This window comes from Myripristis murdjan, chromosome 14 (assembly GCF_902150065.1).
Source record: "Myripristis murdjan chromosome 14, fMyrMur1.1, whole genome shotgun sequence".
NCBI lineage: Eukaryota > Metazoa > Chordata > Actinopteri > Holocentriformes > Holocentridae > Myripristis > Myripristis murdjan.
The window spans coordinates 30,044,108-30,062,003 of NC_043993.1; the positions used below are offsets into that span (position 1 = coordinate 30,044,108).

Here is a 17,896-nt window from a genome sequence, read left to right on the forward strand (position 1 = left end):
TAAATAAAAAATAATAATGGTGGTATCTAACTAAACACAGGCCCATTTCCAAACTCCCCTTCATTTCTAAAATTTGTGAAAAAGTCATCACTCACCATCTTCTCCAAGTAATTGAGGGACATGATGTCTTTGATGAATTTCAATCTGGCTTCCATCGAAATGTAGCACTGAAATGGCACTGCTTAACATAAAAAAACAACATTCTTGAACAAACAAATCTCAAACAAACAACAACTGAAGGCTGCAGGATAGTTTTAGGTCCCTGATAGTCTGAGTATCTTCGACAGTTCAGTTTCTCTTGTTTTGTAATTTAATTTTCCTACATTTAACATTAACAGGCATTAGACATATTCCCATCTGTTATTTATCATCATCACATATGTAAAGCAGGAAATACCCAGTATGTGGTATTTGAATGTGTGTGTTACCATGGTAGCTTAGTGGCAGCCATTACAAAGACAAAACTCCCTGTAGGAAATTATGGCCAAAATGATACACCGCTTACCTAACTTATTTTGCTCAATATGATTAATATTAATATTACAAGGTCAGTGGAAGTTCTGAATGAAATGTTTCAATATTGCCAACTGACCAGTCTAACTAGATTACGCATTGTATTAATTATGATGTGTAGCCCCAACTTGGAGTATAAGTTTTGAAGTTGTGCTCATGATACATGACATAATACATTAGTTTCAGTTCTGTTCCACTGAGGTCTGACAGAGCCAGGGTCCTGGTTTTGCTCGTGGTGACTCACTGGGACTGAACCTTAATTAACATCATTAGTAACACCTGTGTTTAGCTGCTATTCATGTAAAAATGTCTGTTGTGAAAAAAAAGTCTACTGAGCCAGGGAGCTACATTGGCATAACTGATGATTTTGTTTTTTTTTAAGCTTACATTCTGCCCATGTAGCAAAAAAAAAAAAAAAAATGCTCAAAAAGTGCATAAAGTATTAATGGTTAATATCACCTTTTATACAAGAAATGCAGCTCAAAATACTTTACAATACACCTGAGCGAGCGCTTCTCATGTGAACAGATGCTTTCCATGGCCCTGAAGAAGAAATGACAAGTTTCCTTCTCTAATCCTAACCCTGACTGCTGCTGCCGTTATTTCCACTACTCAACTTTGGCCAGCAGATGGCGACTAATCTCCAAAACGCAATAAACACTTGATTACTGACTTTGGCTCCACTGATGCGTGAGAGGGCGTAGTCACTATAAATCTATAAATGCCTTTGCCCCACATGTATTTCAAACACAAAACTGTAAGTCTGTTCCTCTACAATAATCTACCCATGAGATAAGCACTTAATCTCATGATCATCCAAGGGGTACCATGCATTTGCAGCCTCACCAACTGGACCCTGAAGTTGACCTCCACCCCTTACTGAAGTGATTTTTGGACTCACATATGAAAAAATAACTTGGTTTGTATTAAATTGTTGACATGCCTGAAAACACCGACAAAGGTTACAACATTCACTCACACTTTTCTGTGTTCCTTTGTATGAATTTCTGCTATATCAAATACTAATGACGTTATTTGTGTGTGTTTAGCTCGTGGCATGAGCCTGATGAGTGTCTGGTGTCCACCATCTAATTATGGCAAAATTATCTACAAACTGCACAATCAGAAAAAAAAAATCTTCCATAGTAGCAAAAAAGTGGATATGGCAGCATCACGCTGGGACAACAGGATCACAGATTTACACAAAACATCAGACAGAAAGTAAACTCCACAGATCTCTCCACTTGTACATTAAATCATCACCTGCATTCAGACGGTGTATTTACAGGTGTAGGGCCACACTGGCAGATAATAGGAACTCCACAATATATAAAGCCTGGACCGACTGAGTATTGCATCTCTATCCAAATTATGACTGCATGAATCAAGTCACAGGATGCATGACATTCACAATTTTATTCTTTAAGTTAGCATGAAAGACAGAGTGAGCATGAAATCATTTCACTGACGATTTATATATTTGTGAGAGCCTGTTATGCAAGATTACGTAATAAAGAGTACAACCAAGCCCCCAGCAAGCTAAAAACTCTTCAAGGCATGAATCAGCACGGTTTGTAGACACTGTATTACACATTTTGATAAATACATTTTACACACGTTCCCTATGATCCTTCACTTGGAGAAGGAGCACGACCGGAACTAAGCAAACAAATTCATCACAGGCACTAAGAGTACGCAAATGAGCATTTTCTGTTAAATAAAGTGACGTCCTGTGCAACAAAGCTTGTGGTCAAGACCCCCGCGCGCTTTGATCGTGTGAAGCTGGACAGAAAATGGCTCCTGGGGCAGGATTCAGAGCAAATCCAACATGGCTGCAGTTTCCTAGCTGTTCCTCTTGGTGTGGATGAGAAGGTCTCTCTGGAGGTCGACTTCCAAACTGCTGGCGTGTTTGCTGCCAGGAGGGTCAGTGACCAGAGTCAGTTTGTTAAACACTCCTCGACCAAAGTAATCAGCCACGACGGAGAAGCCGTCATTAGAGCTGCGCAGCTGGAATCCAAAGAGAAGAGAAGAAAATAAGAGCTTGGTCAAACTTTCCTATTTCGTATTGAGCTAGATTAGATGAAACTTCACCATGAAAAACTGGGCCATAGCAGCAGATCACAGGATATAGCAAAGTAATAACACAAACAAAAATATAAAGTAATAGAGCATACTAAATAAAAATATATGGAGATAAAAATAGCAGCAGCTGAAGATATTTAGACTCAAATGAATGAAAAATCTGAAAAAAAAAAAAAAAAAAGAAAATCAGAAAATGTGTAAAAATGGAAATAGATGCACAGTGACTATAAATACAAAATTAGGGATATATGGAATATGTTACATACAGAGAAAATCAGAAAATGTAAGAATATGAAAATTATGTAAATGTTCAGTATATTAACAAAATATGTTTTGCCACGATGCAAATATGTGCAGAACTCAGGGCAGGGCGATATGGACAAAATTCAATATCACCCTACAGTATCAGACTGAATACCGTGATATCTAAATTGTGAAAATATTGTAGAAATGCCTTTTGATGCTTTATAATATATTTAAACACCAGAGTTTTTTATAAGCAGGTATTAATTATATGAAAAGAAAGAAATAAAACCGGTATTCCTTTTAAATTAATGCAGCCTTTAAAACCAAGAAAAGACTAAACATAGACCTAATACAATATTGTGATATCTAAAATCCAAGACAATATATCACAATATCAATATATTAATATAGCACCCAGCCCCAACAGTGATTGCTGCAGAGAGCCGTGTGGTTGCCATAGACAACAGACAGGAAGTGCCGATCAAAGAGAGGGGTGTGACTGATTGACCCGGCTGCGTTTCTTGTCGCTTCCCTCGGCTCAGAGCCTCAGTTTGGTTACCTGTCTGGTGAAGTGGTCATGCAGGTCGCGCTTCTGGTCCTGGGCGCGCAGCATGTCCATAACTTTGCGGTTCTCCGGGGTGCAGGTGGGACACTCGGCCTCGCTCTCGGCGTAGCTCTCGAAGCAGTGCTGGTGGAAGGAGTGGCTGCACAGGAAATGGACGGAGGGCAGCTCCAGGGGACTGTTGCACATGTTGCACTTGGTCTTCTGGAAGATCTTTGCACTGTGAGGAAAAAAAAAAAAAAATTACAGGGCAATAAATAAGCTGTGACCCCTACTGGTGATGAGTGAGAATAGCAACGAAATCTGGGAGACATCAAATATCTGGATTTGTTGCAAAACAGATGGAAAATAATTAACTGGAACTGAATGACTAAATCTCAGTGGATCTCCCTGGTTAAATGAAATAAAATTGTATGTCTACTGTTTCATTAAAAACACATAAAGCGGCATTAGACGAAGAAGACAGGTATCGGGTTATTGTCTGAGACCTGCTACAGATGGATAATGGTGGGATTTAGTCACTCATCTTTACATTCATCTTTAGGATTGGGTGCTTGTAAAAAAAAAAAATGTATTTTTATAACTGATAGAAACCGCTGTTGCCAAGGAGATGTATTGAGGCACACCAAAAAAACAAGACAACAAAGGTCTTTAATTTGAAATGACTGCAATGGATGTTGTGTATGAATAAAAAAAAGAAGACGTGGGAGTGACAGATGTGTATCCTGGCTACAGCAAAATCCCATCCCTTGTGTTACCAACCTGGTTCTGAGCTCCTGGATCTCGGAGCGCAGGTGGGCCGTTTCCTCGCGGTACTGGCGGATTTTGCGTTCATCGTCCTCGATCTGCTGGCTCTCCCTCTGCAGCTTGTTGATGAGGTAGTCCTTGATGACGGACAGCGTGGCCGTGGAGTTGTGCGCCAGAGTCTGCACCACTGTGGCCGTAAACAAAACAGGTATACACACTGAGCCATGAATCTTCTGTTCAAATTACAAGTTACAAGAGGAAATAGTCAAGAAGGTTATCATCAGCATATAGGCGAATAACAACATGTTTTACTTTAGATGTCTATGGGAGGCCCTCAAGCTGAATTGATTCTAATGCAACATTTTGATCCAATTCTACACAAGTAGACATGAATATTATTATTGTTTTTGTCATGAAAATAACATAAAACAATTAATACTGGCACAAAATCTCAGCTATCCGTTGCTTCAGTGCAACAGTATCAAGCTGCAAAACCCCTACCCTTCACAAAACTGCAAAATAAATCTCAGAAATTCGTCTTGCAATGCAAAGAACATATTTCCAGTGAGCACAGACTGCTGCAGAGAATCTGGAAAAGTAGGTCCAGCTCACCAAGCAGAGGAGGCATCAGGTTGTTTTGGTCGATGTGCTGCAGGACCTGACTGATGTAGGCTTTGCAGTCCTCTTCTTTCCGGGCAAAGTATCCCAGCGCCTGCTCCCAGAGACAAACCTCTTGGTCCCCGAAGCGCTTGCAGGCTTCCACCACTTTGCTGTACTCCTCGTTCTGCATGTGGTAGTGCATTATTTGCTGGTACCTGTATCAAAATGACGGTGATTCAAGCATCACATGGATAGCAGTAACATTTTTTTTCAAGATACACTTGTTTTCCCTGCACATGCTAGTTTCTGATCTCCAAATGGATGAGCCACTTCTGATAAGTGGCTTTGATACCTAAATGTAATTGGTAGTTTCAAATCATTTGGCTGCACATCGACAGTAATAATATTTTTCCTTGGAGCCCACAAAGGAGGATAAAAAATGACTGAAAAATGTTAAGCTGCAAATGGTTTACATTGTGTGCTGTTTTTATAAGCACCGGACAAATGAAGGCGGTTGTGATGGATCCCTAAACGACACAGTCAGACTATTCTGAATTGAAATCAGTGGCTATTAAACAACTAAACTCAAGACAAATATAATAATATATATACAGCCTTTACCAACTGCAGCTCTGTAATATGCACCATGCCAGTGTGTTAATAGTGCTGATACTCGCTGATGTACAATTCTGATACTGGAGATGTTTACTAATGTACGTGTTACTGTAGTCTAGCCCCTTGTCATGTGGTTGATATAAGTGTACAATTAAAATCTGATCCCTCGACATCTCTGCCAAAGCTTGCTCAGCGACTCACTTGTTTGTGTGCAGTGAATTGTAATATGCTGTTTATCTTCTGTTTGTTCATCTGCACCAACAACATAAATTAGAGCCATATACTGTATTCATAAAACAGGCCGTGTCTGCTGCTGGAGGCAATGTAGTGTTACAGCGACACCGTTAAACACGCAAACTGCCAGTTATTCGCCTGGACTGTCAGCACACGCTGCTCACAAGTGCCCGTGAAGTTGACCGAATCTCAGCTCAGTGACTTGATGTGAGGTTTGGAAAAGACTCATTCAACAAACACGTTCAGATGCTCTTCAGGCGGTCGGACTCACAGTTTGCCCTTTTCGTAGAGGTAGAGGACGCCCTCTTTAAAGTTGTGCATCTGACAGAGGACCAGGGCCTTGTCAAACACAGTGTTGTCACTCCTCAGCAGCGACAGTGCTGCCCCCTGCAGAACCTTCTTTCTCTGCCAGACAAATTGTGCAGCACAAGAACAAGAGCGAGACAAGACAAACACAAAGCCAAAAATCAGACAACTGACGGAGGTCATTTAGTAAAATAACTTTGACTGAGGAATAGAACCCAATTTCCCCTCAGGGATCAATAAAGTATTTCTTATTCTGATTCTGACTCTGATCAGATTTGTATCCATCAAGTTGTCCATAGCTTGAGTGAAAACATGATCTGATCCCTGTAATGAGTAACTGAAAACTGACTCTAAAGGTGTTTTTCCCAACCACAATTATAATCACATGTTCGAGGGTAACTTTACAAATTCACGGCCAAAAACAGATGAAGGACAAATAATGATTTCTAATTTTAGATAAAAGTTATGTCTGGGAGGCTGCTTACCAAACCCAAATCCTTTCAATTCCCTTAGTGAACTTTTAAAGGGAGTTTCTAAGGGTAAAAAGAACTTTCAAAAACACAGGAGTCATTCATTTTTTTGTGTTGCAACACACAAGTGCTTATTCACTGCACTTCTGCATTTTGGTAAATTATCTTTTAATTTTAGGAAGCATGCTTGTGTCAGTCTCTTCAAACATGCTGGGAAATGTGGACTGGGGATGCAAGCATGCAGGATCTGGAGGGACCAAGGATTCGATAAATGGTTTTGTTCAATTTGGAGATTTAAAAAACACGTATTTTGTATATTTGGGACCAAGTACAGGAATACATCCCCCTTTTTTCTACTCTGTATGTGCTTGTGTGTGTTGCAGTAACCTCAGGATCCTTTTCGTGTGCCCAGTCCTGCAGCCGCAGCTCCAGCAGTGTGTCATAGACACCCTGAGGAGAAAAGGGGTCCACCTCGATCATGTGCTCCAGAAAGGCCTTCAGCTCCCGAGGGTTGTTGGCAAAGATCGGGATGAACTCCTCTGAGTTGGCCTGAAACCAAAGTGGATATTGTCAGCCTTTTAAAAAGGAAAATTACACCTTCGGCTACTCTTACACTGTTAGATATCATCAGTCTGTTACTTTCATTGAACTAACAAGTTATTTTGTGAGGAACTTGTAATTTCCCTTTTTGTTACAGCCACTTTCCCTCAAACTGGCGCAGAAACTTTGAAATCAGTTGGTGATTTCCTGTGTTTCAGAGACGTTTACCACTGATGTTTCAAAAGTTTTCTCCTGCTGACGTAGCTGCAAATATACTGACATGGCATCATGTCATCTGTATGGGGCCAGATATCCATGGTAATATGCAAGTTGCATTGCCCCTTGCTTTTTAAAATTGTGACAGCAATCGATTACTATGTTTTTGAGGAGGGACTGAACTTACAGGGATTTAATTACAACAGTAGCCACCTTCAGTGCTGATCAAGTCATAAGAAAAACCATGGCATGTTTCAAATTGTGGGAAAAATTATCATCTGACTTAATCTATGACATTTTTCAAGTAAATGCTTGACTGCTGTCTGTTACTGACTGATACAAAACAATAGTGAATCACCTTCATACAGCCAACTAGGCGCCCTTGGTGCACATGAAATTAATTTTTATTTTTCTGGTTGGTTTGGACTAAACAGAACGACTATTTGGTTAGCATGAGCAGTGATAGTTTGCATGGCTGAATAGATTAAGAGTGAGCACTGCCTAGAGAAACTCAAACTTCAGCGAGAGAAGATAAAAGGAAAAAGATGTTACTGTACTGCACACATTGATTGACAGATGATCCCTGGGAAGTCCAGTACAGAAAACACCTCAGTAATGACACTTCATACCAAGGATATCACCAAAATAAAACAAAGACAAGACTTAAACTGCATAAACAAAATGTTGTTATTAATTTATAATGTCAAAGTGATCTGAATAAGAATTACATCACCTGTGATGGTGCCCTAATTCATTCTCATTCCAACCAAATCATGAATTCCAGTTTCACCTGTAGGTCTTAGACAAGTCTTTAGACCAAAGAATCATTCGAACGTCACCTGAAAATAACAGAAATTATTCTTTCACATGGGCAAAACGACGGCAGGGCAGGCAGACCTTGTTGGATAGACCTCTCTCCAGGCTGTCTCTGTCGGCAGCGTCTCGGCTGGGCTGGTAGTCGGTGCATAAACCCTTGAGGAGCAGAGTCGTACCTTCTGGTACGTGGTGCATTAGTGTCTTGCCGTAACGCTTCATGTTGCTCTCAGCTTGTTCAAAAGGCAGACGTCCGATGTAGCGGAGCGCCTCTTGGTAGTTCTGTTATACAGAGTGAGATGCAGTGTGATAATGGAGAAATGGTGCATGTTAAGATGCTGTTGAAGTGAATGAGTGTAGCAAGTGCATTCATGTGGATGATTATGTTTATGGTTATGTTTTCTGTCTTACAAAATTAGATTACACCTCAACACTGAAATGAATCAAGCTGCTTTACCTTGACATGGTAATAATTTAATGATACAGTGCTACTTCCATAGAAAAATACTGAGCAGTTACATTTCATCCCCTTTGTTACAAATAGTAATAAAGCCAATTTCCAAATTATCAATCACTGAAACCTCATTTCAGTGAGTGAGTAATTGTGGACCCAAATTCTTCTAAATATCTGAGAGAAAAATGTATATATAGAATGTACGCAGGCACCAAGGAACGGTCTGCATACTCAATCGGAAATGACAAATATTTATCTCCTCATGTCAGAGGCTGCTTGTCTGCAAAAGCAACTGATTTAAGCATAAACTAATTCTCAGCCTAGCTCCAAATGATGATCTTAAAATATTTCTCAAACAGTTTTGTACATCTACTTTCAGTATTATCTAACCTTGAGATCTTCGAGCTGGATCTTCAGGTACCACTCATGGTGCGTGTGTTTCTCAGCCAGGAAAACAGCATGACTGTGGTAGCCGGCCTGGCGAAGAACCTTGATGGCGATCTCAACGTCAAAGTGGACCTCGCTCTCACTGCTCTGTTGAAAATACATGGGATACATACAGCATTACAATATGGCAGCCACAAATGAACCGTCAAGCAGGAAATATACGTCCCACGTCCTAATTACCTTGATGAACTCTTCCAGCTTCGAGCTGTCTTTCAGCTTGGTGTAACAGTTGAGCAGCAGTGTGGTGTGATCTGCGTTGGCCAGCGACTGTCTGTGCAGGGCCTGCAGGTACGCCGTCAGGTTGTGGATCCTCTGTGCGTCCAGGAATTTCCTGATCACATACGACGGCTCCAGTTTTCCAATGGTGCTGTAAGACCAAGCGGTAAAGAGTTGAGGTGCGACTGTACTGTAAAGTGAAAACAGGGCAATGACCAAGCAACTTAATGCAGCTGCTTCATTTGATATGTAATTACATCAAAAAATCAGGTCCCTTTTTGTAGGATGTTGTTAAACTCCTGAATTCGAACCGCTACTGAGCCAAGCTTGATGACCTCTGGGGCTGATGGATAATCCGCTCGCTATGTTGGATCCATTGGCCACAATCATGGATCGCTACCTTGTTTTATGCAACATCATGTTTACATAAAGCTGCTTGCTATTGTTCAAGCTGGCACAGCAGCATCCACACATCCTTTGATACTTATCCTAAATACAGACATAACGGCAAATAAAATGCTTAAAGATTAGTCATAGTGCTTGAACATGTCTGCCTGACAGTCGCGTAAATTTCCCTTAGATATTGGGGGCGGACACATTTAGCGGGGGGTCAGGGGGTCAAGAGGGGTGCTAAAGTAAAAATGGTATGGTCCAAGCATAGGGGTGTAATTCTTTTTTGGAAAAGAACAAGTGTTTTGCCACTCTGTATTGTTATATTACCTGTATTAGTGAGGGGTTTGTATCTCATGCTACTTTTTGGGGGAGGGGACAAATTGATCTGTCCTCCCGGACCCACCCTAAATTTGCACCCATGCTGCCTGACATGAGGAACACAGCTCCTGCTGAGACCACATGGATGCTGCAGTTACCGAATGTATTGCTGGATGGCGCCGTCGTGGTCTCCCTTCAGGTAGAGGTGATCGCCATACTGCCTGAAGATCTCTGACAGCCCGTCACTATCCAGGTGCTGGCTCTTTGCCAGGTTTATGGCCATCACAAACAGGTTCTTCTTGAACAGCATCTTCAAAGACAAACAAGAAGAAGATTACCTCCACTGACTGATCTCACCGATGAACCGATGCCCTCCTCGCTAATGTTTTAAAACTTTTTAGATTTATGTTTCACAGTTGAACAGACACAGATGTTGCCCTCTGGACTCACTTCTAGTTTAGTCTGAGTGTCCTTCTCCTGGAGAACAAACATCTTTCCGTCTCTGGTGAGGATGTAGAAGGAGCCCCACTCTGCCAGCACATCAATGATGTCGTCAAAGGAGGCGCTGTAGGCGATGAACTTGTTGTCCAGATCGTAGATGGTCAGAAGCTGTTTTTCTGATGGAGAGTTCTCCCTGCTACTGAATCCGGTCCTGGGTGGAGGAATAACAGTATTACCAGCACCATAACAGCCAGATGTGTTTGAGTGAGGGGTTTTGTTAACCGGTAAATACACAACAATGTGCGATGAAAAAAATCGCTACAATAACTTCTGTTGTTGCTTAGAAAGCCTCGGGCAAGCCTGACTGCTTTCATTCTGGCTTGGAGTCAAACAGACGCTTCGAGTCTCATGGCCTGATCATTTCATTGGCCTAATGCAATTCAGAGCTGCTTTACTGATACGCTACACCAACAAGGCAAAGCGCATATACACTCTGACAACGTCTGCTGCCAGTTAGCTGCAAAGTAGCCAAAATAAAAAAAAAAATCAGGCGAAATGAAAATTTGCCATCATGAGCTGTAAAACACCTGATAATCATTCTGATTCACTGTAAAAAAATTTTTAAAAAATGCCTTTTTGTCCTTGGACTGCCTGACCTACACTCTCAGACTCCAGCCAGATATTTATCCAGTACTTTCTTTAATAATCTTATATGACATTTCTGATTTGTACACATTCAGTTTTTTACTCCATTAATAAAAAAGCGTGATGATGTGCTGAGAGCAACAGACCCTTCCCTGCCTTTGCTCTGAAGAACAAATCCTCTCTTTTTTTTTTCTACCTTAAAAACCTTGTAAATAATTTCCTTTGAAATGGTTCTAAATTGCAAACTACAAAAGATGATTAATTCTAGATCATACCATAACTTATGTCGAGTGTTAGGAATATTGTTAGACAGCTCGGCCATTTCCAACAGTCTGTTCAACAACAAAATCTGCATTCACCTGCATAATATCACGGCAAAAATGGACTTAAAAAAGCTGTCACAAGGAAGAGCAGCCTTGGTGTTTTTCTAGAATGAGCACGTGTGGATTTCTCCCCAACTTCATTTTTGTGAGTAACCATTAGAGCTTCTTTTCTTTCATGATTTGAGGAAACAGCCTGTGCTTCTCCACCTCGTATAATATTACAACCAAACTTCAGGTTCAGGTTGCATGAAATAATTGACTCATTTAAACCAAATTAGTCTTTTTCTCCTGTTGTATTTTACACTAAGAGCCGACTGGATGACAGGTCCCACAAATCTCTGCTTTGACAACTGTGAGCAAAGCTGGGATTTAATGAATAACGCCTGCAAACGCTGGACGCAGATGATGACTGAGATTTGCAAAATACTGATATGCGCACACACACACACACACATTTATATATAGACACAGTATGTTACTAGATTTCCGTACATATGCTGCTTCCATCTGCCCTACCTGCTGTGTCCATGCACATGACTCGCACATATTCCTGTGCATGCACAATATTTAATAAATGCCAACAATTCACCCTTCCATGTTAGGATTCATTCCTGTATGGTGTTGATGTACATCCATATGCTCTGGACATATTTCTGTGCATAATTTACCTCCATTTGTGAATCAAGTTTGCACACCTGGACACACTTTTGTTTAACTGTCGCTCCTAAAATATGAACCAACCTGTCACTGAAGATGCTGCACCTTCATTTATTTATTAGCTGTATATTTTCAGTGCATTTGGCCGGTGTTATCACTTCTTCCTCTCTACTGTGTTATCCTCGTCTCTGCTGCGACAACCCAATAACCATCACAACGATCATTACAGTTTCCTCCAATTTATGTAATACTGTCCTTACTTGCTGGGTGACTTTGTGTCCCTGATGAGTAAGAGCAGGTAGCCCCGGTGCCAGTGGGCCAGCAGCTTGTGTCCTTCGAAAGCAAAGCAGGGCCCCCGCTCGTCGGGCTGGTACAGGTACACGCATTCGTCGCCGGCCACGATGAACTGGGAGTCCTGGGAGGGATCGGCGAGGGCAGAGCAGCGCAGCGCACAGCCATGTGTGTCCAGCTCTAGTTTAGGATACTCCTTGATGGACAGGGTGTAGCACTGACCACAGGCACAAAAAAATCAAGGGATTAAATCAGGTCAGAGGACGGTTTAAGATAACGATGTCAAGTGAAAAACAGATTTGCAGATTTTCATGTTTTACATTTTTATGCCTGTCTATGTATCTGAGCGTGCTAGCATGTTAATGTATTTATCATTGTGTTTTTTTTTAAGTTATGTGTGGACCCCAGGAAGAAAAGCTTTTGCTACAACAACCAATGGGACAAACTCTACCTTACGTTCATGGGCTAGGGTTAAACAGCATTTTAAGAGCCTCTTGCTTCCATAATTTGACACACTTCCTGTTGAAACAGGATGTTGGGGCATGTTGGGTTTTCATAAGTGTAAACCAATGACAGATCAGTTAGGGAGATAAAGGTGGGTTAATCAGGACAGGACTCAGTGGGAGGGATGAGGGGTAACACAGGCCAAAATGAATGAGAGGTGATATCCTCAACACGTTAGCTGCTGCACACTGAGGCCATCTTGTAGGAAAATAACATTGGATATTCATATTGTGGGCATAATTCTGTTTGGAGCATGTTTACTCACTCAGCTGCTTAAAAACCAAATCAAATCGTGGCCGTAAGACATTAAAACTTTTTCTTGAAGATGTACAGTGACAGTCCGAGTTTACCACGCCACAACATTGATGAGATGAGACATCATTTCAGATGTGTTTCTCAAATAAATAAGCCTCATGTCGTTTTATTATGAGAAGAAAAAAAGATGTCCAAGCAAATTAATTCACAATGCTGAGGTATCCTTATTTTTTTCAAGAAATGGTGACGGAAGAAGCTTTGGTTTCTCCCCGTCTGTGGTTTTATTTGGTGTTTTTACTGGTTGATGTTTTTGCTCACACCTTTTGGTTCAACAGTGAAGACACACTGTTTTTCACTACTGGAATTGTGACGTTCAAAATGCCGATGACAGTTTAAAAAAAAAAAAAAATAATAATCATTTTCCATTTCATTGTGACTTTGAGCCCTTTTAAAAGCCTTTGGAAAAACTCAAAAATACACGGCAGCCAAGCTCAAAACAAGGATCCCTGAGTAAAGTTCACTAAACCTGAAGGCAGGTTCATACAGACCCAATTAATTAATTAGTTAATACAACTGAATAAAAACAAGGGTGGCTCACTCAGTCAGTGTGAAGCACCGAGCTCAGAACCAGCCCACCTCCCAGCTCTCACTGAATCCGTATCAGCCAAAGTGTGACCTCAGTAACTCACATGGACTTTCTCCAGAGTGGCGACAAACAGATGCGTGACCTTCCCCACTTGGCGGAAGGCGAGGCCCGTGACAGGGCAGGTTCCCTCGTGCAGCGTCAGGGTTTTACTGTGGCGATCTCTGGTGATGTCGCCCTTGGTCAACACCACACTGCCATCTGTGAAGCCTGCAAAACACACCTCATCAACAACATCATCATCATCATCCACACACGCGCCACGGCAGCCAGACGAGTTCAATGCAGCCGACCGGTGGGCCTTTAATGTGACTTACCGATGGCCATGAAGTTGAGGTTCTCATGGACGCTGAGACAGGACACTTCTGTGGGCTTGTTTCCGGGGATGGCAGGAAAAATCCTCGTGCACAGAGGATTTCCGCTGTCTCTCTTGTCGAGGTTCCAGACCTTCACCTGCCAAACGAACGTCAGATTCAGTTTAACGGCAGTCCGTCAGAAAAAGAATGACACAAATGAGCCGTGTTTTACGTTTCTCTGGAAGTCTGTGCACTCACAAGGGGGTTTATTCCCTGTTCGTCCTGCCCCACAGACACCAGGATGCTGTGCTGCTTCAGCTGGTAGAGGTGTGTTACACGCAACTTGTACGCCTGAAAAGAAGTCAACTGCAGGGAGCGGGTCAAGAGCCAGATCTGACCAACCATATGTAATATTCAGAGGGTTAAGGGCAAAAATGTAGAGTTGTTGGCATGAGAATAAGCAGGACTAACATGCCATGGGATCATTTTTTTGTATTCATAATTAGCACTATCCAGTACATTGATATTATATCAACATTGTGATAGGACACTGGACATTGCCTGGGATTTTGGATATCATAATAATGTGATATGTCGTTTCCTTTGTTTTAAAGGCTGCATCACCATAAAAGGATGCAATTTTCTGGCCTTAAGCTATCTGCTTGACTATCATATCCACATTAATTATGGCTGTTTATCAAAAAAATATAGCATCTAAATATGTTTCTAGAGCATCAAATCTCCTCTTGTAATTAGTTAACACAATATCGATATTGAAGTATGCAGTCATAACAGCTGCCAAGGCCCAGATCAACTGCAGTTGTTCAGCTTACAAATAAAAAAAAAAACTAAAATAATTATACAAATATAAAAGTTATACCACAGGCGAAGTAAACTGACAGAATATGAGATAATAATTAAAAAAATACAATAAAGTACAGTAAGCTCACCATAAACTTGCTATTAAGTTCCAATAACACATTATACGTCTCAGCAGAAATAATACAGGAATAATGTAGTGACTTTTCATTCAGCTAAGTCTTTGTTTTCCATTAAAAGCATTTCTCTTCTCTTTCTAACCACACTTATCCATTATATAAAGGATAAGTGGATTTATTCATATAATGGATAAATGGACAGTTTCAGCAAAGTAAAGCATTAGCGTGGACACAGAAGATTTAATATAAAGACTGCACTTAGCAAAATAACAGTAGTGAAACACACTAGGGCAAAGATACATATATGAACACATTTATGACATGATTAGTTTGTGCAAATTTAGCCACTGTCCGTATCACTCCCTCCCTTTCCTCTCTTCTAACTACCTGTGCTATATTAAAGGAAACTACACCAAACTCCATACAAAAATATGGTCATTTAATGTTGCCTCTACTCGTTGACACTGGTTCACATCTTATGAAACCTTGGACAAACTGCTCAGAACCTACGTTGAAATACTTTTTAAATAAATCTTGTTTTGTGTGTTTTATTTATGCCGAAATAAAGAGGGAGTCCCAATGACTCGCAAAAAGCCTTCAGTCATGCTCTACCAGGTTTGCAAATTTGCTGGTGAGCAAAGTCGCATTAATATTACAGATTTCTGAATGAAGGCAGGCGCTTCTGTCCTCAAGGAAACGCAACACAGTAGGGCGAGCTTTCTTCTTTCCTCCGCTACCCGGGACTCCCCAGCTCACTTCTCTGTGGTTTGCTGTTGATATCAAATCATTTTGTTATTAACTGTTCAGCTGGCTAACATACAGCCTGTCTGCCTGTCGTTTTGAGGGCTGTTTTTGCAGCCTGGTCCAGGCTCAGTGCCCCTGCCCAGCTCGGCTGTCAGCATTAGCTTAGCTCGCCTCTGTCGGTAAAGGATATCTCCGAGGACGATGTGGCCCCGGCCGGAGTCACACGCCGATATCCCGCTGGGAAGAACGAAGTTTTTTCCATTATCCACGGGATCCTTCACCGTCTCTTTATCAAAGAAGACAAATTTTCTCCACTGTAGGAACGCTGCCATTTTGTTAGCATTAGCAGAGGGAGGCTCTCATGTGACACTAACACAGGTCATGTGAGCGAAGGGGGCGGCGCTTCAGCCCGGAAGCGAGGCTGCAGCATGGCCCCTGTATCTTCAAAATCATAATTCAGTCAGCAACAAGAAGAAACAGCTGTGTAAAAATCAACTGTCCAGGGACGGTTTGGGGGATAACTACCCCAAGTCAAGGAAAAAAAAAAAAAAAACAGTTGAAAATGTATGTATGAATGAATGAATGAATGAATGAATGAATGAATGAATGAATGAATGACAGATTTCCATGACCCTATAGTACCAGACTTTCACCCCCTTTTTAAAATTAAATTAGCAACAAGAGAAAGAAGATTTATAATTCAAGTAATCTGGGACAGGGTGGAGGTTAATCATCACAAGTGAAAAAAAAAGGAAAAATAGGAAGTAAATGTAGTAAATGAATGAATGAATGAATGAATACCTCCCATGGAAGGCTCAGATAGTTAGAGTTAAAGGACTGCATGACTGCATACTATTCAAATTGTTTATTTAACCATTTAACTGTAATAATTGATACCTGTGGCTCAACTGGCCAACACCCCTGTGTATTTAAGATGTATAAATGTGTACTTTTTACATATGCTTAATTTCTAATATCTTATTTCTGTATTTATTGTTGTAATATTTTGTAGGATTGCTGCACATATTGAGACTTAATGCACATACTTTGGATACTTTAATACATGATGCACCTTCTTTTTAAAATTTGTAAGGCGCATATTTTTATATTTTGTATTCTTTGTATTCTTTGTATTTTCTTATGATTCTCTTGAGAATTTGAGCAACTGCAACTGACCCAAATTCCCCTCAGGGATAACTAAAGTATTTATGCTTCTGCTTCTGATGAATGACAGACATCCATAACCTTATTGTATTTTTTTTTTTTTTTTTTTTTTGGTTAGAGGTGCTTCTAACATGCTGCAAACTTTGTTTTGCTTTGTGCTGCTGTTTTTCGGTAGCGGCCTGCCCTCCGTCTAGTGTTTCCTCGGCGTCGTCTGGAAGGCCTTTCACCCTAAAAACACCTTGAGCTTTTCTCTCTCCACTCATGTTGTGCTTCCTGTATGTTGACCTTTTATATGGTAGGGCATCGCAAATAGAGTCACTTTGGACACTGTGAGTTTGCAAGTCAGATATTTTAACCTCTACTAAATTCAATAAATGCAGTATTTGTGCAGGTGAACACTACTGAGGGTGTATCCACATCGGCTTGTGTTACTTCTGTCAGTGGCTGCCGAACAAATAAGATGGTGAGAATTATTTATGGATGGAAAATTTTTTTTAAATGGACTTATGATATTGTAGCTATGTTCATATATTTGCCATATCATAGTTATCAACAGCCTATAGTGTCTGTTTGGACTGTTTCATCTGTGCAGCAGCCTGTAAGGAACAGAGGTAAAGCAAACGACAGCAGCAGTCATAAAGCTTATCGTTTCCAGAATTTCACTGCCAAATGACTTGATGTGAAACACCCAACAATATCAGCACTTATCAACATTTTGAAACTCACTCGGCGGCGACTTGTTTGTACAACCAAAATAAAAAAAGTATTGTTTGCCTCTGGGTAGCATGAGGCAGGTCACACAGGTAAATCAGCCTCACCCACACACAACAGGAGGAGAATATAGACTCAAGGCTCTTGTATGTGTGTGTGTGTGTGTGTGTGTGTGTGTGTGTGTTTGTTACTACAAAAGTCCCCATTTCTTCACAGCCACTAAGTCTTCTTCTGCAAGAGATGAACAAAGCCATTTGAGGGTTTTACCATTAGACCATAAGACCATCAAGAAAAAAAAAAAAAAAAAAAAAAAAATCAGAAATCATCATCGTCACCAATGAAGACAATCTTTCCACACCGATGCACAGATTTAATAGATGTTATTTTAATATGTGTTCAAGAAGTAATATTTGCGTCAGCAGAAAGTGTAAAAGGAATAATAGTTGCATCAGCAAAACAGTGTTATGACATAGGAGTCGTGGGTGGGAGGGGTGGGCTGGGGGGGGTGGAGC

The 17,896-nt window shown here is 40.8% G+C and overlaps 1 protein-coding gene across 1 annotated transcript; it reads right to left on the minus strand.

The window, feature by feature from the left end:
- Positions 1–1,905: 1,905 nt before the first annotated feature.
- On the minus strand, positions 1,906–15,889 carry vps11 (VPS11 core subunit of CORVET and HOPS complexes). Its single transcript, XM_030068365.1, has 16 exons — positions 15,700–15,889; positions 14,086–14,234; positions 13,849–13,984; positions 13,578–13,741; positions 12,099–12,346; positions 10,223–10,424; positions 9,931–10,082; positions 9,026–9,212; positions 8,789–8,932; positions 8,029–8,226; positions 6,763–6,924; positions 5,871–6,004; positions 4,763–4,965; positions 4,166–4,337; positions 3,401–3,623; positions 1,906–2,520 (listed from the first exon to the last, which is right to left on the minus strand). The coding sequence occupies exons 1-16, from the start codon at positions 15,839–15,841 to the stop codon at positions 2,356–2,358; spliced, it is 2,781 nt and encodes a 926-aa protein (XP_029924225.1). The 5' UTR covers positions 15,842–15,889; the 3' UTR covers positions 1,906–2,355.
- Positions 15,890–17,896: the final 2,007 nt, after the last annotated feature.